The sequence below is a fragment of the Siphateles boraxobius genome, unplaced genomic scaffold (genome assembly GCF_051911475.1).
Source record: "Siphateles boraxobius isolate OS27281-9 unplaced genomic scaffold, OSU_SipBor_1 13, whole genome shotgun sequence".
Lineage (NCBI taxonomy): Eukaryota > Metazoa > Chordata > Actinopteri > Cypriniformes > Leuciscidae > Siphateles > Siphateles boraxobius.
In genome coordinates this window covers 8,711,592-8,736,671 of record NW_027508733.1, presented here as the reverse complement: position 1 = coordinate 8,736,671, position 25,080 = coordinate 8,711,592, and the positions used below count along the sequence as shown (strand labels likewise).

General features: G+C 41.0%; 1 protein-coding gene across 1 annotated transcript in view; it reads left to right on the top strand.

Moving 5' to 3' along the window:
- LOC143735264 (uncharacterized) overlaps nucleotides 1-24,008 on the top strand; it is a 71,773-nt gene extending 47,765 nt beyond the window's left edge. Inside the window, exons 2-4 of the mRNA XM_077225382.1 lie at nucleotides 22,734-23,060; nucleotides 23,271-23,603; nucleotides 23,881-24,008. Of these exons, the coding sequence (XP_077081497.1) occupies nucleotides 22,734-23,060; nucleotides 23,271-23,603; nucleotides 23,881-24,008 (788 nt within the window). The remainder of the gene's footprint in view (nucleotides 1-22,733; nucleotides 23,061-23,270; nucleotides 23,604-23,880) is intronic.
- The last annotated feature ends 1,072 nt before the right edge of the window (nucleotides 24,009-25,080 follow it).

Here is a 25,080-nt window from a genome sequence, read left to right as displayed (position 1 = left end):
CAAAAGGGTCGAACACTTCATTGACTTTGTAAAAATGAGAACTTTAGACAATTAGCAATCAAGAATATAATGGTTTTAATAAAATGAAACTACGGATACAGAATTCTACATTTAAACCCGGGATACATGTATGTACAATAAACAGTAAAACTAACGAGAAAAACGAATAACAACGGGAGTGAGAGAGAGAGAGAGATTGAGTGAGAGAGAGAGAGTGAAATATATATATATATATAGAGAGAGAGATAGAGGATGAGAAAGTGAAACTAACGGTCAGGATGAGAGAGATCACCGGGGTGATCGCAGCATGGCAAAAATCACAGACAATAACCCTTAGAGAGGCAACAAGAAATCACATCAATCAAATCAAATCAAATCAATAACCTATACTTGCGTATATGGTTCTCTTTATGTGAGCTGAAGAACGCAGAGTCGTGTGCGTGTTTGTCCTTCGGCGCTATAGGCTTGTTCTCTCGTGTCTTCCGGGGCGAGCAGACTCGCGGGAAGTTTTAAAGGTTCACCGAACGTGAAGTTACCAAGGAAATCGTTCAGAGCTCATCTCCCTCAGGAGGGAGAGGCGAAAATGAAAATAAAACTTAGTAAAGAAAGGAAAAGAAAAGAAACGCGGTGTAAAGCTCCCTAAGGAGCCATGGGACCGGGGACCTCTCACAGGGAAAGTACTCTCTTTTTTTGAAACTCCTGTGTCAGTTTCTTATAGAGAGGAGGGGTTCACGCCTGCTTCGCGTATGTGAACCAATCATCTTAGAGCATCTCGAGCGGGAAAAGTTCTTCTTTGTCTTGTCAGGATAATTGATGATGCTATAAAATTTTGTCATTACTAGCCAGAAAGATTGTACACACAGAACAATACATTTTACTGTAATATCCTATGTATGACTGGTTTAGTCAAAACAAGACGGTCAAACAGGTACCAAGAATGGCCGGAAAGAGTAGAAGAAACATAAAGTTACATTCATATGCAGAATTACACACATTTAATGTTCACTCACATGACTATAAAGCCATAATACCGGCTACCATGACCTAGGAAAGATCAAATTCATGTTTATACATTTCTTAAGTGGTTATACTTATAGAAAATATATAATTGCAGAGTCTATTCCTCTTTCTTTATCAGAATTCAAGTGGGAGCTGTGATTCCCTTGGAATTCCTTTTGGGGGTCATAAAGTTTTATGACCTAGCAAGAGGGAGAGTTTACAGAAGATGATACTGTTAGGTAATCTTTCTTTAGAAATACACTTAAGATTTGAAGTTACAGACCAGTCTCCAATTACATCTATAGAATAAGACAAAACTAATTAGATATGCATGCATACAGGAAGGTTAGATACAATTCTGTGTTATATACATTAAGGACATTCCTATCCTAAGTTGCACACAAAGGACGTTTGTGTGCGGGTATGTGTGGTGTGTGTGTGTGTATCCTTAGGGCATATTGTCCATCCGTGGTGTGCACCCCGTGAGGGTTTCGAGAACAACGGGGACCTGTTTCTTGATTGCGCAATGCGTCATAAATGGAGTTAATCAATGACCTGCTGGCAGACATTGGGGCACCATTTCACATGATTCAAGGTTTTGTGAATTAAACATATATGTGTTCATATTTGTTCAGTAGTGAAAGGAAAACAGGATTCGGTCAGTCGCTACATCACTTTACGATCACAGTTTTTGCTACTGGCTCAAAGTACTGTACAGGCGAAGAAATAATTATTCTTCTGTGGCCAGGGAAGATACCCTTTTCTTAGAATAAATTAATAATCAAAAGAGTTCGTTGGAAGAACTGATTAATTGATTGTAATATTAATTCAGCCACATCAAGTTAATTCAATTAACTGACCCAAATATTTATAATTAATAATAACAAGATATTATTGATTATTAATATTTCCAAAGAGCTGAGTTCCTTACATCTTTTTTTACACTCTTCTACAGACCAAATCTTATCTGGATGAATCTCATATTTCTGTGTTAGTTCTTGTCTAACTTTTTCAGTGACTATTAGATCCATCTGTTCTCCAAACAGTGTTTTAAATTCGCTATCTGACCACAAAGGAGTAGCAAGACCACCTTTTTTAGTTGTGGAGATTAGTGTAGCACTTTTCTTAATCATTTTGTGGATTTCTTTGTTACCACACAAACAAACACTAAACTTCTCTGATCACAGAGGGTACGCTTGTTAACACAAATCAACTATTGTTAAACTTCCTTGTTACCAACACATCACAAACTATTAGTACGTTACGCTAATCTTCCCTAAAAGAAAAATGCAAAAGGATCTTTCACCTTCTTAACTTTTAGAGGATAAAACAAACAAAAACACTAAATCTTCTCTGATCAAAAGAGGCTACACTCGATAACACAGTTAACCTTCCTTGCCCAGAGCAAAGGGTAACACACAAAATATTAGCACGTTACGCTAATCTTCTCTAAAAGGAAATGCAAAGGATCTTTCACCTTCCTAACTTTTAGAGGATAAACACATCCCTGTTTGAACAGAGGTTCACCAATATTAACACGTAATGTTAACCTTCCCTAACTTTAGAGGATACCTTCTCTAGCAACGTAGAGGCTATACTTTCATCTTTAAAATAAACTTTTAAAGGGTAACTTTGTTAGCCAGACACTGCCTGATAACTGTTCTCTGACGGCGCAGAGATTTGTACTGGTCTTCAGTGGTTCTTTGTATAGAGTGAAACCCACCAAATCGTTGTTTATACGGAAAGAATTCCGTCTGGAACTCAGTCAAAAAAAAAGTTTGTTCTTTGTTGAGCTTTGAAGCTTCAGGATTCAGCTCTGGAACTCAGCCTTTGTTGAGTGGAGATTTCAGTTCTGGACTCAGGTAAGATTCTCTCTGGAATGCAGTCAGATCTTTGAGCTTGAATTCCAATCTGGATTCAGGTGAAGTTAATTCTATCCGGGTCACGGCACCATCTGTAGTGATCTTTTTCTTTGTAGAAAAGTTAGAGGCTCAGACCAGGAGACGGTGGAAGTTTTCCAAGCAGAAGTTCTTTATTTCTTGTCGGTAGCTGCAGTCATTCCAACATCGTCTAACTAAGGGAACTTTACATTGTAGTTTATATACATTTCAAGGGGGAGGGATTACATATAGGTGAAGACTTCTCTGAAACAAAGCAAATGTAAATAAGGTATACAGATTGTGGAACCTGCTCAGCATGAGACACGAGAACAGGAAAGGCATAGACTTCTCGTACTGAGATGAGAACTCCAAGACAAACGGTCTCAGTAATAAAATAGCAGATGTTCAAACTTGCTCAGCATGAGTTCCACCCGGTGAGACACGAGAACAGGTAATGCCTAGCCTTCTCGTACTGAGATGGGACAGTCAGGAATATGATGCTGGGAACCTCTACCGTTTGCAGAGATTTCCTGGTCTCATCATTTATAAACTTTACTATTGTATTGGAAATCTAAATTAAACATTTAAATAAAATTTGTAATCCTACAGTTTCCACTGTTGATAGGAAAATGCAAGTGTTCGCGCCCGCGCCTCCCTGCCGTGCGCGCTCCACACTCCGCACAAACACTTGGATATGCGTCAAAATCTTGTGTTTATTTGTGATAATCTTAGCCCTGTATTATTATTGTCTAACCATTATGAATGACATTTGACGAATTGCTTTGTTCCTTTTTTGGATAAAAGCGTCTCCTAAATATGTAGCCTAATAAATGTTATAATAATGATGATAGGCCTAATTATTAGCCTATTATTAATTGCGTATACCACACGGACCCCAAACACACATCGTCTTCTAAGTCAGGTGACTGTAAATGCGCAAAAACTGTTCCCATTGCAGTTTTGCGAAATATTCCTTTTTCGAATTGCCTGAAAAACCACCTCATGTGAGCGTAAAAACTTTTTAGTGATAAACAAGAGTTTTTGCGAAATTGATGTGTTTCCATTGTGCGTAGGCTATTTTCAATTCGCAGGAGGGGGAAGCTAACTCTGGGCTGCTGCTGCTGCACTCGGGGTCTTCAACGGGCACGGATGAAATTGAAGCAAAGTAGTTAGTTAATTTAGGAATTTTTGCATCCCTTTTCTGCCTTTCGAGTTTGTTTTTCCTTTTTTGTGCACCACTATCACTTTTTTTCATAATTTTTGAACTCCAGCCAGCGATTTATACCCATGTTCTACATAAAAGCATAACGAAAAGAGGCGTTTACCAACATCATGGCGCAAATTGTAGAGTTAATTTGATTGGGCGGTGAATTATATCAGTCAGGCACATTTTCCAATAACTTCTTGTTATTTTATTATACACAAATCAACCACCTATGACTTGACAATCTAATTTCCTCCAGCCAATCACGGCCCCCATAATCCCGCGGGCCCTGGGGCTTCAGCCCCACCTAGCCCTTATGTTAATCCGGCCCTGTGTCCTGCCTTCTTTATTTTGTAATTTGTTTGAGCTCTGTTTCTTTGGCAGGGAGTTATGTAAGCTAAATAGATTTTCTTTTGTTATTGGATTAGGTTATTAATTCTCTCCTCTTTTCTTTTTATATTTGTTCTGTTTGTTATTTTGGCCTTTGGGACACCCTGAAGAGATGCTCTTCATTTAACTTGTTATTTCTTAATAAATGTATTACCTTTTCTGCTTCATTTTGTGTAATTTGTTTGATTATCGACCGGAGTGATTTGTTGCTGGCATTCCCCAACCACAACCCAACTTATTTATTATGCCTCTTAAGAGTTTTCCGATTTCCCCTAGAGACGGGGCGTTCTAGCGCACAAAAAGTATTCTCATTGCTTGATAAACTGAAGATTGAGCCACTGTAGTCACTTGGACTGTTTTAACGATGTCTTTACTAACTTTTCAGGGCCGGCAGATGCAATTACATAGCAGCCTGGAGGAGTGGGCAGCTATCAGATTTCATCAAAAATATCTTAATTTCTGTTCCGAAGATGAACAAAATTCTTACAGGGTTGGAACAACTTGAGGGAGAGTAATTACTGACAGAACTTTCATTTTTGTGTGAACTAACCCTTTAAGGCATATTATTCACAAAAGCTTGAATCAGACTGACTGCAACAACTTCTTGCAACACAGTCATAATGATCTTACCATTTTTTGTGTTTTTTGTTGACAGGATGTTGAATTATTTCTGTCTTCCTCCCGGGTCTAAACTGCACAACAATAATCACAGGTACAGTATGTTAAAACAACAATGTTTTTTAATCATGTGTTAAAATTTGTACCTTTAAAAAAGAGAAATATTTTGCCATATGCATTAATTGCTTACTCTCCTGACCTGTTGTTCTACATTCCCTGCAGATGCAGAAGATACCAATGACTGCAACAGCAATCAACAGAGATCCAGCAAAGATCAACACTATCAGAGACACTGAGACTGGAGGATGAGAAGGAGGAGCCCGTTCTCATCCTTTGGCGGCATATGTGACGCCATATGACAAAACGCGAAATACTACGCACATGGCACCCTTTAGCGTGAATATAACACGCGAACCCAAGGCGTCATAAAGTTGACTGGCATCCTTTAGCGTGAATATGAGACGCAGACCCTACCCCACACCTAAACCTACCCATCACAGTGCGTGTTATATTGACGATAAAGGGTGCCATGTGCGTAGTATTTCGCCGTTTTGTCATATGGCGTCATAAGGATGAGAATGCGTTGGAGCGAGAGAGTGTGTCCAGCTCTGTAATAAAGAAAGAAGTGAATGTTTCAGTCTGATCTACAACAGAAGACAGAGATCAGGTCAGTAAATACACACATATATCATCAGTGCTGTGGTACCTGCACATGTGTGACAGAGTGTGTTGATGTCCAGATTTGTGGTCTGGTTGCTGATGGGATTGTTCAGCACACAGCTGTAGGTGTTTTTATCCTGATATTCCACCTCCAGAGGTAGAGAGAGACTGATGCTGAGATCACACACACACTGATGCTGGACAATACACTCATTCCTTTGTACCAGGAGAGAGTCGCATCACTCATATTCGACACTGATGAACACACCAGTAAACATGATGATGATGATGAACAGTTTGAAGAGTTACTGATGATGACAGGAACAGGCAGACAAGCTGAGAAAACATGACAGAATAAACAGAAATCTGGATAGATCTAGTAAACAAAATCGTATTTTTGGCTCAATGTGTTGATTGAATGTTTAGTGTGATGATGGTGTTTGTCATCTCAAACTACAAAAGGATAAAACATTTCAATTTGTAAATAGTTTTGTAATATTCTGGTTTCAGTGCCAGTTAATTTCAATTTACAGCATTTGTGGAATAATGTTGATTACCACAAAAAATATTTTCCATTTGTCCCTATTCATCAAGTAGCTTGGATGAATGGGGATATTTGTAATTTAAGGAGAGAGTGCAGAAAGTTAGAAAGTGCATGGAAATCAATAAAACTTAATGTTGATTTTGAGCAGTTGAAAGGGCTTTTAATTTTATATTTAACAATTTTATTTTTCCTGTTATCTCTGTAAAGCTGCTTTGAAACAATCTGTATTGTAAAAAGTGCTATACAAATAAAGGTGACTGGACTTTAAGTTCATCAGCAAAGGCTGCAAGCTCTGCTAATATCTCAAAATTAATAACTTCTAACTGCCACAATGCAGGGTTTTTAAATTAAATCCATGAATAGGCACTGTTCCATTGTCAGGCCAGTGCAGGTTTAGCTCCTGTCTTCAGGGCCGGCGCTAGCTATTTAGGTGCCCTAAGCACAAATGATTGGTGGTGCCCCCCGCCCACCACTCACCCCACCCCCAACCACCCACCCACTCACCCAAGGAATAACAACCATTCGGAATTTCTTAGTTAGGTTCTCTTTACTTCCAAAATAACTGCTGCAAATAAATAATTTTACATTAAAAATGGCACCAAATATGAAAAGAAATAATATAAAGGTTAAAATTATAAATACCAAGAACCACCACAATTACTAAAAACACAGATTTGGAACTGAACAATCTAAACACAGAAAGTTAAAAGTACAAAAAAAGTTTATAACTGTACAAGTATGAATTTTAAAGTGCACATTTTAAACTGCAAATAACCATACATAACTGCACAATAGAATTTACTCAACAGAGGGACTGTCTACATCTCTATAAAGAGACCATTCTGCTATTCTATAGGGCTGGCATCCAAAATAAAAGTTTGTGTCTACATGAATGATATATAGTATGTGTGTGTACTGTGTATAATTATTTTGTGTATATATATAAATACACATTTCCATGTATGTATTTAAGAAATATTTGTTATTTATATATAAAATATTTAAATGTATATATAATATAAATTATATATAAATATATACAGTATATATATGCAAATATTTCTTAAATATATACGTGTATATGTGTGTGTATTTATATATACACAAAATGATTATACACAGTACACACACATATATCATGTAGACACAAACTTTTATTTTGGATGCGATTAATCTTTTCCCAGCCCTAATAATTTGACAACTCTGTGAATATGAACATATACAAACACTGAGATTGTGGTTTTTTTTTTTCCTAATTGCAGTTTCACCAACAGATGTCGCCCTTGGGCCTTGGCCTATGAACCTCTTGAAAATTTCCGCATTAACCGCATAGAACAACAACGAAAAAACGTATCTAAGCGGTCTTCCTTTTCTTCTCAAACAAACTAACTGCATCTTAAACAGCCCAAGTTTCAAAATTTCCCGGGGGAGAAACCGGACCCCCGTTAAAATAAAATATTCAACATGCAGGGCTAAAAAAACCTGCCCCGGATCATTTGCACTACTAGCGACGCCCCCCTGGACATGCATACACGACGCAAGGGCGCCCGCGCTACAAAACTAACATTTTTATTTAAAACATTGTCTTACCTGCAAGTGACGCACGAGTATCATTCCGGTGTCTCTTCTTTTTCCTTTTTTCCGCCCCGACTCTTGGTGCCTTTTCGAGGCCATGTCTGAGGTCGGTGTCTGCTACATTTGACATTGATTGAGGCATAATCGAACAGACCACTGGGAGGTGGGGAAGGGGGGGGGCACCAGAGGGAGACTGGCACAGGAGATTCACCTTTTTCTCGACTAATTTGGTCTAGGCCTATATTACTTTTGTATTGCTTTTGTATATTAACATGTTTTAGACATATTTTATTTGTTATTTATACTAGTAGCCTATTGTGATGATTTTTCACGACCCAGATTTTTTGGTGCCCCCCCAAGCACTTGGTGCCCTACGCGCAGTGCGTGATGTGCGTGTGCGGAGCGCCGGCCCTGCCTGTATTTTAAACTGCCCTGCTCTAAGCAGGACTCAAAACTGGGCCTATCCGCACGGAAGCAGGGAATCTAACAAGTAGGATAAAATATCTAATGTCAGTTGCTAGAGCACCTCTTGAGATCAGGGAAATGAGGTTTACTCATACAGTTGGAGATAATTAATCCTCCTCTTCTACAATCTACTGTGGTGTTCCACAGGGCTCAATGCTGGGACCAAATTTGTTTTCAATTTAGATGTTCCCTCTTGGGTCTGTAATCATAATTCCCTTTCAAGGGAACTTCGAGCTGCGTCAAACGCTGCGGGAACGCCCCTGCGTTGTGCGTCATGAAGCACGTATGGAATCAGCCCAATGGAGAGATGAAACGTCATAGGCGGGTGACGTCATCGACCAGGAAACTATAAAGCACCCCAAAAACACAAGCGCATTAGCTTCTGTGCTTTCAGTCGCGCTACATGTGAATCTGTCCCTGTGTGATATTGTCTGTCTTACATACCCTGCACCACACAAACAATTAATCCCTATATATATATATATTGAGAGATTATGGCGGACGAACAGCAGTTTAGAAAGTGTGTTCCTCCCTGCTCGCGTTATTTAACGAGCGGGGATACACATGATCTTTGTGTTGTTTGTTTGGGAGTTCAGCATGCCCAGTTTGCTCTCGAGGGAGCAGACTGTGAGCATTGCGAGCGTTTGCTGTTAAGGACGCTCCGCTCCCGCCGATCGCTCTTTGAGGAGAGCGGTTCGGTGCGCTCCCCCCGCGGTTCGGGTCCCGCTTCTGCCGAGGCAGAGCGGCGGCGCTTATCGTGGGGATCGCAGATGGATCTCACAGCGGGGTTTGAGACGGGCTCTGCCTTATCTCTCCCTTCACCTGTGAGATCCAGTGCCTCAGTCCCGGGTTCGGAAGCACGCGCTGCGGTTTCTTCCGCTCGGGCTGAGGCACCAATGCTGCAGCTATCCAGTTCTGAGGAACTTGATGTTGTTAGTGTTGAGGGAGATGTGGAGGATTCGCCACCCCACACTCCTGAGAGTGATGAGCTTATGGAGGTGTTAACAAGAGCTGTTGAAAAACTTAATATTGAATGGCCAGTGACTAGACAGGAGTCTGTTTCTAAATCAAAGTTGGATGAGAGATTTTTGCCGTCACGTGTGCAGCCTCCACGCCGGTGCCTGCCGTTTTTCCATGATCTCCACACCGAGGTGTCGAAATCATGGAGAAAACCGGTGTCATATAGAGTGTTTAGTCCCCAGACTTCAACATACGCTAATATTATGGGAGCCAAGGCTCATGGTTATGGTGCTTTGCCTCGTGTGGAAGAGACGCTTGCGAGCCATCTCTCCCCCGAAGCAGCATCGTCTTTTAAGGCACCGGCATTACCCACCAAGCCTTTAAGAAACACTTCGGCTTTGGTGGGTAAAGCATATTCGGCAGCAGGTCAGGCTGCGTCATGTCTGCATACTATGTCAATCTTGCAGGCATACCAGGCTGATCTGCTAAGGGACATGAGTGAGAGTGAGGAGGTCAGTACTGACGTAGTTCGCGAACTGCGTCAGGCTGCTGATTTATCCCTGCGTGCCACCAGAGAATCGGCCAAATTAATGGGTCGTTCTATGGCAGCTCTGGTGGCCGCAGAAAGACATTTGTGGTTAAATCAGACTAATATTAAAGAGAGAGAAAAAGCTTTTCTTTTAGATGCTCCTCTTTCTCCCATGGGGTTGTTTGGTGATGCTGTGAATTCAGTTATCGATAAATTCCAAGAAGAAAAGAAACAAACTGCAGCTTTTAAAAAGTTTCTTCCCCTTAAAGTTCATGTCCCTGGGGCTGCTGGGCGGGAGCAGCCCCGGCCGTCTTCGAGCTCATCACATAGAGCGCAGCAGAGGCAGAGTGTCGCGTCTCGTGCTCCCCCTGCTGGACAGTGGGCTCAGCCGCGACACTCTCAGCCGAAGCCTTCTCCCAGTAGAACTGATCTGAGGACAGTTATATTGGCTAAGAAGGCTTCGGCTAAGAAGAAGTCCTGACGCCAAGCCGTTCAGGATGCTGAGGGTGGTCCCCACCGAGGCGGAAAGGTGTTCACCTCTTTTTACGGTGCCCATTCCTCCTCGGTGCCCTCAGGGGCTCGTTCTGCCAACCCCGCCTTTATGCCGGGGCACAGACGATCCCAGCGAGCGCTTTCCCGAGGGACGCTCGCTCCCTCTGAGGAGGGTCTCAGAGCGGTCAGACCAGTTGTTCCCTGCCGGTGCGCCGTTACAGGGCGCTGCGTCTGCTGCTCAAGTTACACCAGAGGCCAGTCTCGAGAGGCTGGTACCCTTAGTAGAATTTCTGGCAGAGTGGAAAAGCCTTCCAAAAATATCTCATTGGGTCCTGCAGACAGTAGAAAAGGGTTATGCTATCCAGTTCAGGTGTCGTCCACCAAAATTCAGAGGGGTTCTGCACACAGTGGTGGGCCCCGAGCAGGCTCTGGTATTGGAACAAGAGGTGAAAACGCTCCTTCAAAAAGAGGCTATAGAACGGGTTCCTCCTCCCAGTTTGGAGTCAGGTTATTACAGCCGATATTTCATCGTTCCAAAGAAGGATGGGGGGTTGCGTCCAATTTTAGACCTGCGCATATTGAATCGCTCGGTAGGGAAGCTAAAATTCAAGATGCTCACTATCAAGCAGATCGTGTCTCAAATCAGGTCCGAGGACTGGTTTGTCACGATAGATCTGAAGGACGCATACTTCCATGTGTCCATCCTTCCACAACACAGGAAGTTCCTGAGGTTCGCCTTCGGGGGCGAGGCGTACCAGTACAGGGTTCTTCCGTTTGGCCTAGCTTTATCTCCCCGCACTTTCACGAAATGCATGGATGCAGCACTAGTGCCTCTGAGGCTTCAGGGCATTCGTATTCTCAATTACATCGACGATTGGTTGATTTTAGCTCAGACCGAGCAGATGGCGGTTCGGCATCGAGATGTCGTCCTCGCTCATATCAGAAAGTTGGGGTTGAGGCTGAACGCAAAGAAAAGTGTATTATCTCCTTCCCAGAAGACCACTTTTCTGGGTGTCGTTTGGGATTCGGTATCGATGCGGGCGCGACTCTCTCCGACCCGCATCGCTTCGATTCTCTCAGCTGTGAAACAAGTGAAGCTAGGCCAGCTACTCACTGTCAAGCAGTTTCAGAGACTGTTGGGTCTGATGGCAGCAGCGTCCAACGTTATACCTTGCGGCCTGTTGTACATGAGACCGCTACAGTGGTGGCTCAGGACCAAGGGATTCTCCCCGAGGGGAAATCCGCTCCGCACGTTCAAAGTCACGCGGCGCTGCCTTCGTGCTCTGGTCATGTGGAGAGAAACTTGGTTCCTATCCAAAGGTCCTGTGCTGGGGGCTCTTTGTCGTCGCATAACGCTAACGACGGATGCTTCCCTCACAGGGTGGGGGGCGGTCATGAGTGGTCGCCCAGCCCAAGGTCTGTGGCAGGATCATCATCTTTCGTGGCACATAAATTGTCTAGAGATGTTGGCTGTGTTTCAGGCTCTGAAACACTTCCTAACAGACCTGAGAGGCCATCATGTGTTAGTTCAATCAGACAACACGTCGGTGGTCTCTTATATAAATCATCAGGGGGGCCTGCGGTCTCGCCGGCTTTACAAGTTGGCCCGTCAGATCCTCCTGTGGTCCCAAGGGAAGCTACTATCTCTGAGAGCAATGTATCTCCCTGGGTATTTGAATGTGGTAGCAGACTCCCTGTCGAGGCAGGGGCCGAGGCCAGGGGAATGGAGACTCCACCCCGAGGTGGTGGAGCTCCTTTGGTTGAGTTTCGGTCGCGCCGAGGTGGACCTATTCGCTTCCAAGGAGACCACTCATTGTCATCGGTTGTTCTCCATCACTCTTCCAGCCCCCCTGGGGTTGGATGCTATGGTGCAGCCGTGGCCGAGGTCACGTCTGTACGCCTTTCCCCCGATTGCTCTGTTACCAGGAGTTCTGGAGAGGGTCCGCCGGGACGGGGTCAGTCTACTACTAGTAGCCCCGTTCTGGCCGGCCCGAGTATGGTTTGCGGACCTGATTTCTCTCCTGGACGGTTCTCCTTTGGAGCTCCCGGTCAGGAGGGATCTACTCTCCCAGGCGGGGGGCACGATACTTCACCCCCGCCCAGAATTGTGGAAACTGTGGGCTTGGCCTCTGAGGGGGCCCAGCTCATAGACTCCGGTCTCTCAACCGAGGTTGTTGAGACCATTCTTAACTCCAGAGCTCCATCCACGAGGAAGCTTTATGCCTTGAAGTGGAAACTTTTCACTTCTTGGTGTGGAGAACACCTGCAGGACCCAGTTAACTGCCCAGTGGGTGCAGTGCTGGAATTCCTGCAGGAGCGCTTCTCCACAGGGTTATCCCCCTCCACACTAAAGGTGTATGTGGCGGCACTAGCTGCTTACCACGTCCCTTTCAGTGGTGTTTCTCTTGGGAGACACCCGCTTATAACTCGTTTCCTCCGTGGCACTTTGAGGCTGAGGCCAGCAGTTCGTACGAGGGTGCCGACTTGGGATCTGGCCATTGTATTAGAAGGTCTTTCCCTAGCTCCTTTTGAACCTATCGAAGAAGTTCCCGAGAAGTTTCTCACTTTTAAGACTATCTTTTTGCTTGCTATCTCTTCACTAAAAAGAATCTGAGATTTGCAGGCTCTGTCGGTTTCACCCTCGTGCCTGGAATTTGCACCTGGCATGGTTAAAGCTTTTCTGCATCCTAGACCAGGTTACGTTCCTAAGGTTCCTACTAATATTGTTAGACCTACGGTTCTGCAGGCTTTCTGTCCTCCTCCATTTATGTCATCGGACCAGGAGAAACTTAATTCACTCTGCCCTGTTAGGGCATTAGACGCTTATGTCCACAGAGCTGCCCTGTGGAGGAAATCAGAACAACTTTTTGTATGTTTCGGGCCACCCAGGAAAGGGTGTCCGGCGTCTAAACAGAGAATGAGCAAGTGGGTGGTTGAGGCTATCTCACTTGCTTATGAGTCGGCTGGCCAGCCTTCACCTTTGGTTGTCCGAGCTCACTCTACCAGGAGTATGGCTGCTTCTAAAGCTCTTTTGTCGGGGGTTTCCCTGAGTGATGTTTGTGATGCGGCTGGATGGTCTTCACCGCATACTTTTATTAAGTTCTATGACCTAGACTTAAGCTCTACCCCTGGGGCACAGGTGCTCTCGTCCTCTGTGCGCTAGTCTCACATGACGGTCATTTGGTCCTATGGCGACGTGGGTATTCGCGTTCCCGCAGCGTTTGACGCAGCTCGAAGTTCCCTTGAAAGGGAACGTCTCGGTTACGTATGTAACCCTAGTTCCCTGATAGGGAACGAGACGCTGCGTCACTCCGCCATACTCCCGGCACTCCCGTTAGCGCTTCCTTCAAGCCTATCAGAAGCTAATGCGCTTGTGTTTTTGGGGTGCTTTATAGTTTCCTGGTCGATGACGTCACCCGCCTATGACGTTTCATCTCTCCATTGGGCTGATTCCATACGTGCTTCATGACGCACAACGCAGGGGCGTTCCCGCAGCGTTTGACGCAGCGTCTCGTTCCCTATCAGGGAACTAGGGTTACATACGTAACCGAGACGATTGCATATTATAAAATATTTATATTTTATTTAATATAGTTATTTTTATCGCTGCACTTCAATTATCGACAAGCTTAGATGTCCTCCAAGCATAAGCAGATATAAATAACTGGATGGCTTGTAATTATCTGCAATTACATACTAAGATAACTAAAGTCATGGTAATCATTCAGGGCTTTAATAAAGTCAGATTGAGTTATCTCTTAATAGGGTGTTCCCCAATATTCAGCAAAAATGTGGGTTTTTATTTTCACACTAATTTGAATTTTGAATATCACGTTAAGAATTAAGTTGAGTCGTCTTTTTATCAGTTATGAAATATTTGCAAGGTGAGCCAGTTTTTAAGTTTTAAAGATATAGAGAAGCTTATTCTTGCTTTTATTTAATCTCGTCTGGATTATTGCAACGCCCCGGTTTCTATTTTAAATCAACACACTTGATCACGGCTTCAATTAATACAAAATGCAGCTGCCAGATTACTGACACAAACTAGATCATATTAGTTTTAGCTTCACTACATTGGTTACCAGTTCATTGAAGGATTGTTTTCAAGATATTAATATTGGCATTATGCTTACAATGAAAAGGCAATGGGGTCTATCTGTAAATGTTCAAAAACTATTACAAAAATAAAGACAAAATACGTAAGCCAAGAGTGTTAAGTTAACTAGTTTGGAGTAAAAATATAATTACATAATTGTATCTAATTGTATAACTTTATTTCCATTAAAATGTAACTCCTTAACCCCCTAAAATTACTTTAAAATTTATTTAAATTAAGCAATTGCATTGACGCAAGCGCTTCACCTTGAGTTATGCTTAATAAAATAAATAATTTTTATGATTATATTTTTGGTAATCAACATTACACGACAAATGCTGTTGATTGAACATAATTTGTACTGAATATTCCTTTAGAAAACAAGAATAATTGAAGGGCTGGACAAATGATCTCTACTCACCATTTACAGAAACATTGAATGTTTTTGATGTCATTTTCAGTCCATTTATTTCTAGTTGATAATCTCCAGTATGTTCAGTTCTGGTGTTTGTGATGATCAGAGATCCAGTTTGATCGTCCAGCTTCAGTCTGTCTCTGAATCTCCCATCATCATCATATGTGGAGAAGATTTGCTTCTTTTTATTCATTTTAGCTATGAGAGCCTTTTTAGCTCCAAATGTCCACATTATGTAGTCATCTTCAGGTATTTGAGTATGAGGGTTTAGAGTAACAGAATCTCCCTCCATCACTGACACTGAATCACCAAACACACCTGATGAACAAACAGATTTTACACAGATTAAGGCTCCTGATGGTTTACAAAGCCTGAAATCAGCTGTAATTTGTAAACTAATTTACTAATGAAAGGTGAGATATATGAACGTTATTAATGGTGTAATTACAACATGGAAAGTTGAGTTTTTCTGGAACTTAAGATCAAAACCCACGAAACGTGGCTTAGCTGTGAAGAATGCTACTGATATTTAGCAAAAAAATATAAACATTTTATAACTTACCTTTCAGATGGCACCAGCAAAAACAGAACAAAACAAGCGTGTGAAACATTCTCACATTGTGACACTAGCAGCTCATCTGAATCAAACTGAAACTGCTGTGGTCGGTTTTCTACAGAAATGTGTTTTGATCTGGGCAAACATCTTAAAGTTGAGAGGGGGCATTTAATGTATTTGTGTTTAGTTTGCAGGTGAAGTGTTTCTTCCTGTCCTGCTTTTAATGAACTTAAGAGTTGATTCCCTCACAAAACAGCTTTAAAGTAAAAAAAAAATACTAAATCCATAAAAAAACGTACTCGGTTACTAACGTAACCTCGGTTCTCTCTAGAGAGGGAACGAGTACTGTGTAATATCTTACGCTATGGGGAAACCTCTTTTCCAGGAGATATTGAAGCCAAAAATGATCCTTTAATTTTGATTAATGTAAAACGCTGTGCGGCAGCGTGCAGACATAGGCAAGATGGCTCGCGCGCCTATTGCCTGCCCTGCGGCCACAGCAGCAAGCCTATCGAGGGAGGCCCTGCGTGACGTGACATCCAATGGGGGTGCTTCGCGCCCATTTCGTCACGTCCCGCCAGAATAGGCGTGGCCTTGGCCTGTAAATACACTCGACAGGCTGATACAAACTGGTTTTCATCGCTGAAGCGAACCAGCGCTGTTGTATGCACGGCAAGATACGCAGTACTCGTTGCCTCTTACGAGAGTATCTCTCGTACTGCGTAATATCTTACGCTATGGGGAACACAATGTAAGACGCCGTGCGTACTGGGATCCCACACTAAAGTCCCAAGGGCAGTAGCCCGGGGCTCATATAGTGCATAATCACCGTAGACTCACAGAGAGTCGGAGAAGAGAGGCTACAAGCATCATTCCCCATGAAATAGCATCCCACAGGAGCTAGTTATGTTAACAGTATTTCCCGCAGACAGGGTGAACGCGTTCAGCCTGAACTGGGCAAAAGTACGGGTTATTCAACACCCATGGAGCTGTTCTATCGATCAGTGAGCGATACTCAAGCAAAACTCAGCATTCTGCGCCGGCGCAGAGGGACAGATAGTACTGAATTCTAGACCGACAGCAGCTTGGCCTGTAAGGCGGGAACCTCTAGGTTATAGAACCTTATAAATGTAGACGGCGAGGCCCAGCCCGCCGCCATACAGATATCATGCATGGAAATCCCACTAGACCACGCCCATGAAGAGGCCACGCCTCTCGTGGAGTGCGCTCTGGCACCCAAAGGACATTGCAGGCCCTTAGAAGTTTAAGCCAGTGCTATGGCATCGACTATCCATCTGGCTCTGTTTTGATGCGGCCAGTCCCTTGGAGCGTCCGCCAAACAAAACAAAGAGCTGCTCGGTCTGCCTGAAGACAGACGAGCGGGACACATAAGCTCTCAGCGCCCTGACGAGGCAAAGGAGATTAGCATCCGCCTCCTCATTGTTCACCGGGAGGGCGCACAGCGAAATAACCTGGGCCCTGAACGGTGTGTTGAGGGATTTGGGCACGTACCCGTGCCTTGGTTTGAGTATGACTTTTGAGTCATTAGGCCCAAACTCCATACAGGACGCGCTTACTGAAAGCACTTGTAAGTCCCCCACGCGCTTCATTGAAGCAAGAGCCACAAGAAATACCGTTTTGAAAGACAGGTGCTTCATGTCTGACAAATGGATTGGCTCAAATGGGGCACCTTTCAGGGCTTCCAGAACTGTAGAAAGGTCCCACATAGGGACTGAGGGAGGTCTGGGAGGATTCAGCCTCCGAGCTCCCCTGAGGAATCGCACGACTAGGTCGTTTTTCCCCAGTGACTGGCCAGACGTCAGTTTTGCAAACGCCGTTATGGCCGCCACGTATACTTTGAGCGTGGACAGGGTTCTACCCTTATCCAGCAGCTCCTGAAGGAAGGAGAGCACTTCCGTAACCCCGCAGTCTACGGGTGAAAAGTCCTGAGCTTGACACCAGGCAGAGAACACTGACCATTTCGAGGAGTAGAGCCGTCTAGTAGACGGGGCCCTAGCCTGCGTGATCGTGTTTAACACTCCCTCTTTCGTTTCATCAGCCTGTAATCAGCTTGACACCAGGCAGAGAACACTGACCATTTCGAGGAGTAGAGCCGTCTAGTAGACGGGGCCCTAGCCTGCGTGATCGTGTTTAACACTCCCTCTTTCGTTTCATCAGCCTGTAAAGGCTTCGGGACCTGACGTCACCCTGGTGATTTATGTACGCCACCACTGACATGTTGTCCGACCGGACTAAGACGTGGCGGCCTTTTATCTGGGGACAAAAGCGCCTTAGCGCGTTGTCTACTGCCAGCATTTCTAGACAGTTTGTGTAGATTATTACATAATCATAAATAGAGTGCATGTTCACAATGACACTTTAAATAAATAAAATAATGATTTAAACTATGTTTTACTTTTTATATAAACATTTAGATTAAATATGCCATTCCCATTAATGGAGTTAAACACTTAAACCACATGAAATCATTACTGAGAAGTTACAACATTTTTTTATATTCAATAAATAGAAATATTTGTTGTGGATGCAATGCTTTTGAACACTTTTCCTCTGGCATTCTGTGTTTTAATGTTTTACATACATAATTGCTTATCATGATAATAGCAGATTGTCTGAGAAAATAGTTTCGTGCAAATAATGCACAAGGTCTATCGGTTTCCATTAAAAATATAATCAATTAAAAATACTATTTGGCCAGTGAGATTGAGACACTTTCTCTGAAATGTATTTTACACTGTTTGATTTATTTATTCAAAAACAAGGCAAGGATAGGCTTATGATTTTTATTGATGTAATGTGACGGCACATCCGTATTTCATATTTTCCTAATATCTTTTATCGTTAAACACGGTAGGCTATCACGTGGATGAATAATCATATGCAAATGATATGCAGATGAGGATATGCATAGTAAAACTAGGCGTTGTAAGCTCCATATATGGTTATTTAGGGGAGGAGATGCATGTGCGCACATTCTTCCGCTGACTGGGATTCATAAAGTGAACATTGCGCAGGTTCTGGCGTACGTACGGTTTTATAAATCTGAAAACTTTTGTGCGTACGCAAATTCTGCCTTATGTGCATACGCACGCTTTAAGGATGAAATCTACGCAAAGTTTTATACATGAGGCCCCAGCGCTGTGCTGACCAATTTACGTAAACAGCGCAGCGCAAACCATACATGCAAATAAATGTACAATAAAGAAACCCCTCCTTCCTTACAAAATATTGGTTCTCTGCTGAAGTTTAGGAGTTTTTCCCCACAGAAGACAAAGAAGAAGAAAGACAAGATGAAATGCATACATTTCTTATGTTTATTATCTTTAATAGTGTTAGTAAAGAGTAGTGTTATGCGTCGATACTGTGAAGATCTGCACATATGTATAGAGGCTACGGAAAAAGATGTACAAAGCATAAACTTCAATGACTTTCAATATCGTAGTCGTCTTGAGGAGCACGCCAACCTTCTGGTAATTATATCGGACAGTTTACATGTTCAGGTAATGTATTTTATTATTGTAGTAAGTTTTGCATTCAGCCATCATTTGTAGACTTTAAGCTTTTGATATGTGAATTTCATAATTAAAACAATAATTTGTTAATTTTGAATAAAATGTTAAAACTAAAGATCGATTTTATGTTATTGACATTTTGTGATATTGATTTATAGGGCGAATTCAGTGTGATTTGGACACTTTTTGCCATTGAGATTAATTGGAAAAAGTGTCCCTCCCAATCAACCTGAATACACACACACACACACACACACACACACACACACACACACACACACACACACACACACACACACACACACACAATATATATATATATATATATATATATATATATATATATATATATATAATGCTTTAGAATGACCTTGACCTCATCACCACAATCAATGAACTTCAAGAGGCTATACAAGACTTATGTCTTCTGGTGGACCATACTTTCAACCCTCCTGTGAACGCCCGATTTTTACTAATTTTACATACCAGGTAACGGCCAAGGTAATGTTAATTTTAAGTTTGACACAGCAGTTTTGCAATTATTAATTTTGCAAGGCTTTTTCTATAGGTTCATGCAAATCAAAATCTGCTGTGCAGTGACAGGGGAATCTGTCAGTTGATGGGTCCCACACACACTACTCTTTACTAACACTATTAAAGATAATAAACATAAGAAATGTATGCATTTCATCTTGTCTTTCTTCTTCTTTGTCTTCTGTGGTGAAAAACTTCTAAACTTCAGCAGAGAACCAATATTTTGTAAGGAAGGAGGGGGTTTCTTTATTGTACATTTATTTGCATGTATGTATGGTTTGCGCTGCGCTGTTTACATATTGGTCAGCGCAGCGCTGGTGAGGATTGTTCGCGCCGCGCTGCCCACTGGGTGTCGCGAGGAAACACTTCGGCGCTGCGCTGACGAATCGGCCGCGCGGCTCGGACCATTGAACCGCGCAGATGACATGTCAGCGCGGCGCGAGCTCTGTAAACCCCCGCTGTCTCGTCCCACTTTTGGTTTGCTTGCTGGCGAGTGGCGAACATGACTTCTTTGTCAGAAAGATGTCGTTGGTGTAGACACTTGTGAATCAAACATGTCTGACCAATAGAGAAGCACCCGCCCACTGCGGAACGTTTGTGTCAAAATGATTCAATTAAAAAAAATTTAACTTCAAAACTTTTTGCACTTCAAACAAAAAAGTGATTCAAACTAAAAAATCTGAACTTCTAAACTTTTTTCACCTAAAAAAAAAAAAAAATGATTCAATCAAAACAATTTGAACTTCTAATTTTTTTTCACTTCAAATAAAAAAAACTAAAACAACGAAAAAACACATTCTCTTCAATACTTTTTTTATTCACGGGGTAATTTTTTTTTCTGCATTTGAATAGTTTTTTATTTGATTGAATTTTTTTTTTTGGATTGAAACAACTTTTTTTGGAATTGAATGATTAAGACACCATGTATCCTACCTATGTATGCCCAAACACAAAAAGATTACTTCAATCAAAGAGAACATTTTCAATAAAAAAAAAAAGTGTTCAAATGCAATTTTTGGAGTCTCAAATATTTTATTTGCATTCAAAAACGATTTTCTATATTTGAAAATGTTTATCTTTTCATTGAAGTGACCTTTTTATTGATTCTGTTGTTTGTTTGAAGCAACTTCTTTTTTGATTGAATGATAAAGACACAAATGTCCTACCCATTATATGATCCAATCAAAAAACAATGTTACTTCAATTAAAAAGGTTGCTTTAAACAAAAACAAAAAAACGGACTTCTATCAAACAAAACATTTTCAATCAAAGAAATGCAGTGTTCAAATGTATTTTTTTTTTGAGTCTCAAATATATTTTTGGATTCAAATACTTTTTTTCTTTAATTGAGAAGTTTTTTTTTTCATTGAAGTGAAGGTTTTTTTAATTGAAAATATTTTTTTTGATTGAATAATAAAGAAACAAAACTACCTTCATATATTGTTACAGTCCTGACTAGCTTCTGTTTCCTCATTTGTGTTTTCCTGTTGCCCAGGGGAATTTGTCTTGTTTGTGTGTGTGTTCTCTCTTTGTGTGTCTGCAGTGTCGAGTCAGGCTGTGGTTGATGTGGGCGATGAATCGACTGATAAAAAGTTTCTTCTTCCCCAGTGTGGTTGTCGATTGAGGCATTTCCAACAGCAGGAGTTTTTGAGTATTCATTTGTTATGTAGATCTTTTTTTCTGTTTTGATGTTGTTTGCTTTATTAATTTATGCGTTACCTTACTACAATCTACTTTTTGGTTAATTTAATTTGCGTGTGGCCTCCCCGTTTGTTATATTCCCTGAGTCAGGTGGTTTTGTAAAGGAACTCAATACTCAGTCATCTTTATTCCTCTCCAAGTAAAGAAGTTAGAATAGAAATGTATAGATAAAAAAGTAGTTGTAATGCTTCTCATTGGAGCTCTATCATGGGATACATGCTTTTATCTTTGGTTAACAGGCCCATCTGACCATCAACAACCTCTCTCTCATTTACATTTTTATTAATTTTTTTAATTTTATTTAGTGTGTTTTCATCATGGAGTAAAAATAATAATAAAGGCAATTCACCTCACAAGTCTGATATATATTTTTTTGCATTTTATTTCACACAATTCTTACTTTATAACTCGCAATTGATATGTTTAAGCAAGCAATTGCGAGGAGAAAAAAATGAATTGGAAGATAAAGAGTAAGAAAAAGATTCATCGTGGAAACAAGCTTCCATATATATTTAATAATACACAAGCATATTGCAGTCAGTTATAATGCTTATTGTGTAGTTTCAGGTTCTACCAGCAGGTGCTTATGGGACAAAAGTATTTTTTTGTATTTAGACTCATATGTATTTTATTTATTAAGTCTCTCAAATTAGGCTACTCATGTTACATGATAGCCTTGTTTTTACATACAACAAAAACAAAAAACAAAAAAAAACTATCATTTAAACTTGCTGTCAGGATAGTTTCACTTACAAGCAGCGGCACACTTTTATGAATCAGAATAGTCATTAAATTTCTGTGGGGAAAATGTCGCTTCTAGTTCATTTGCTCTCGGTGATCTTGATTTCAGCCGACCACGGTAAGACAAGACTTTTTACAATCTCTTTTCCGGCGTTGCACCGATTTATTTGAACGAATATGTATCGTATTGATGGTATAGGATTATTAATCTAACGTTTGACAACAAATCATACAATCTGCCCAAATCAGTTTCAGTGGCGTTAAAATGTGAACTTTGTAAATGACTTCGTATAAAAACAAAGCAAACAGACATAAGACAATACAGGAGTGTCAGGGCTCTGTCACAAAACCAAGAACAAACTACACCGAAGTGACACAGAACCCTGACAAACATGGTGATTCTGTTAGTAAATATTATTTTACATCAGTGCATTAACTGATCAAATGTAGCTTGAATGTAATGTGAGTGAGCTTCTGCCAAATTAATAAAATGTAGCCTAAACATGTTATTTACGGGGAGAACTAAACATATTTTAAAGAAAAGGTCTGTATTGTGAGTCTTGATGCTGTGGAAAATAGCATAATTTTTGTAAGGGTACTATTTATCGAATGTACATTATGAGTTTATGAAAATGTGTATTGGGTGTGTGTATAATATCATACATGAGATTCATATGTTTGTCTGATGAGTGAAAGTGTGAATCGATGTTTTTTCTGCTGTTTGTTTCCATGTGTTACATTACGAATCCAGACATATTTCTCTGCTCATAATCTGTATGATACGTTATAAAATAATAGTTGCATAGTTTTGTTTTTCTTATGTTAACTGTTTTTTCTTCAGGTGCCTCTGGTGTTGGATCTGATGAAGTGTTTGTAATGGAGGGAGATTCAGTATTTTTATACACTGGTGTTAAAACAAACCGACAAGTAGATATTAGATGGTATTATAAATACACTCGCATCGCTCAAATCAATGGAGATCTCAGTAAGATCTGTACAGATGTTCAGTGTAATGAATACACTGAGAGATTCAGAGACAGACTGAAGCTGGATCATCAGACTGGATCTCTGACCATCACAAACACCAGAAACAGACACTCTGGAGAATATACACTGAAGATCTTCAGCAGCAGCAGCAGTGGAAAGATCTTCAGTGTTAATGTCCAAGGTGAGTCATTTAATAACGTTTAAATGCAGTTTATATATTTTTAAAGCACATTGTTAATGTGTGTTTATAGGCACAGACCAAAATGTTTCTTTTCAAATCAAGAGTCAAGAAAGGACTTATGCAAAGTCATCTTTACAGTTCTTTCTTGTTGTGTAGTTTTTGTTTGTTTTCAGCAAAATATCCTCCAGCATCTGTTGGTTTGTGTTTCAGATGTCACTGCTGCTGAAATAGATGAAGTGAAGAGAAACAATGGAGAATCCATCACTTTTGATCCTCCTGTATCAAGAAAACCAAATGATGTGATGACGTGGTATTTTAATGACATTCTCATCGCTGAAATCACTGGAGATCAGAGTAAGATCTGTACAGATGTTCAGTGTAAAGAGAGATTCAGAGACAGACTGAAGCTGGATCATCAGACTGGATCTCTGACCATCACAAACATCAGAAACACAGACTATGGAGAATATAAACTACAGATCATCATCAACAACAGCAGCTTCAGCATCACTAGAGTGAAGAGATTCAATCTTACTGTCATTGGTGAGAATATCACTTAATCATTCAATGCATTTTCCTTTGAGTTGATTTAAAAAATATTGAACTGTTAATTTTTTATTCCTCAATGTTGAGTTGACTTTTTTTGAGCTTTGCCAAATAACACTTTGATTAATGTTATTAACTTAATAACTTGAAAAATGCATAATATTAGTTTTCCAGTGAACGCAGCTGTTTCCTGTTGATGTAGAAGTGTCTACAAAAAAAGAAAAAAAAAGTACTGGATGGATTATCATTCTCAATAATGTCTGTTTATCTGTAGATGTTCCAGATTCAGGTCTGTCTTCAGGAGCTGTAGCAGGAATAGTTGCTGTTGTTCTGCTGGTTTCTGCTGGTGCTGGTGTGATTTACTATCGTCACCACAGGACCCATGCACCAGTACTACAGTGACTGTAAGTATTACATATCAGCTGATTTAACAAGATATAAGAGATTTAATGTACAAAAACAAAGTTTTGCTCTTTACTTTTTTTATTTTTAACAGTTCAGAAGCAGATATTCACCGGTGAAACAGTCAAAACAATCAAAAACACCAATAACTCCCAAATAAACATTTTGTACAGTTTGTGTAACTGAAACATCAGTCCTTCTCATCTCTGTAACTGTCACATTTTGGGTTTTGTTTCTTGTTCTTGTCATTGTCATGTTTCTGTGTCTTGTTAATGTGATTTCTTGTTTGTCATGTGATCCTGACATGTGTCTTGGTCAGTTCTTATCTGATGCACTATTGTGGTTCTTCCGTTCCCGAGTCTTGTTCCTGTTGTAACCGCTAAGCTTAAAGCAGCTGAGGGCTACACAGAGGGTTGAAGTAGGCTAGTTGACACACTTACCGTGGCCGCTTTGTTCGGTTCAGAAATAATGTAACAGGAGTTTAAGTTCTGATTTCTTCTCTGTCGTGAGAGATATGATTTATTGTTACACAAGGTCTTCATTATCCAGAACGAAACGATATTGCATCTTCATCGACACTGTCACAATATCAAACATGCAGCCACAGCATCGGTAGCCGTCAAAAACTAGTTGGTCTTTTGGTCTCTCCTAAGTAGATGAGCCCCAATTAGATATGCCATGACCCTAGTACCACCGGGGGTGCTCCGAGCTCAGGATTTGGCCCGTACCAAGAGTACTCCACAAATAGTTAGAACTGGAAGTGTGGAGAAGGGGTGGTGGAGGGATGCTGATAAACTGTCAATGAACATGTATGTATACAGTAAATACACCTCTTATTGTTGATTAACTGAATGCTTTCCTCTCGTGTTAATTATGTTAATTATCTGAACATGCTCCTCCTGAACTTTGTTAAATGTTATTTAAATAGGGCATCCAAAACTGTTAGAATATATTAAATGATTTCAATGATAAATTAACACATTTAGCCTTAAACAGTATATGAGCAATAAAGTAAGAAACAGAGCAACAGTTTCCAGCAGTAGATCAGTGAGAGCTTGATGTTTATCAGTAT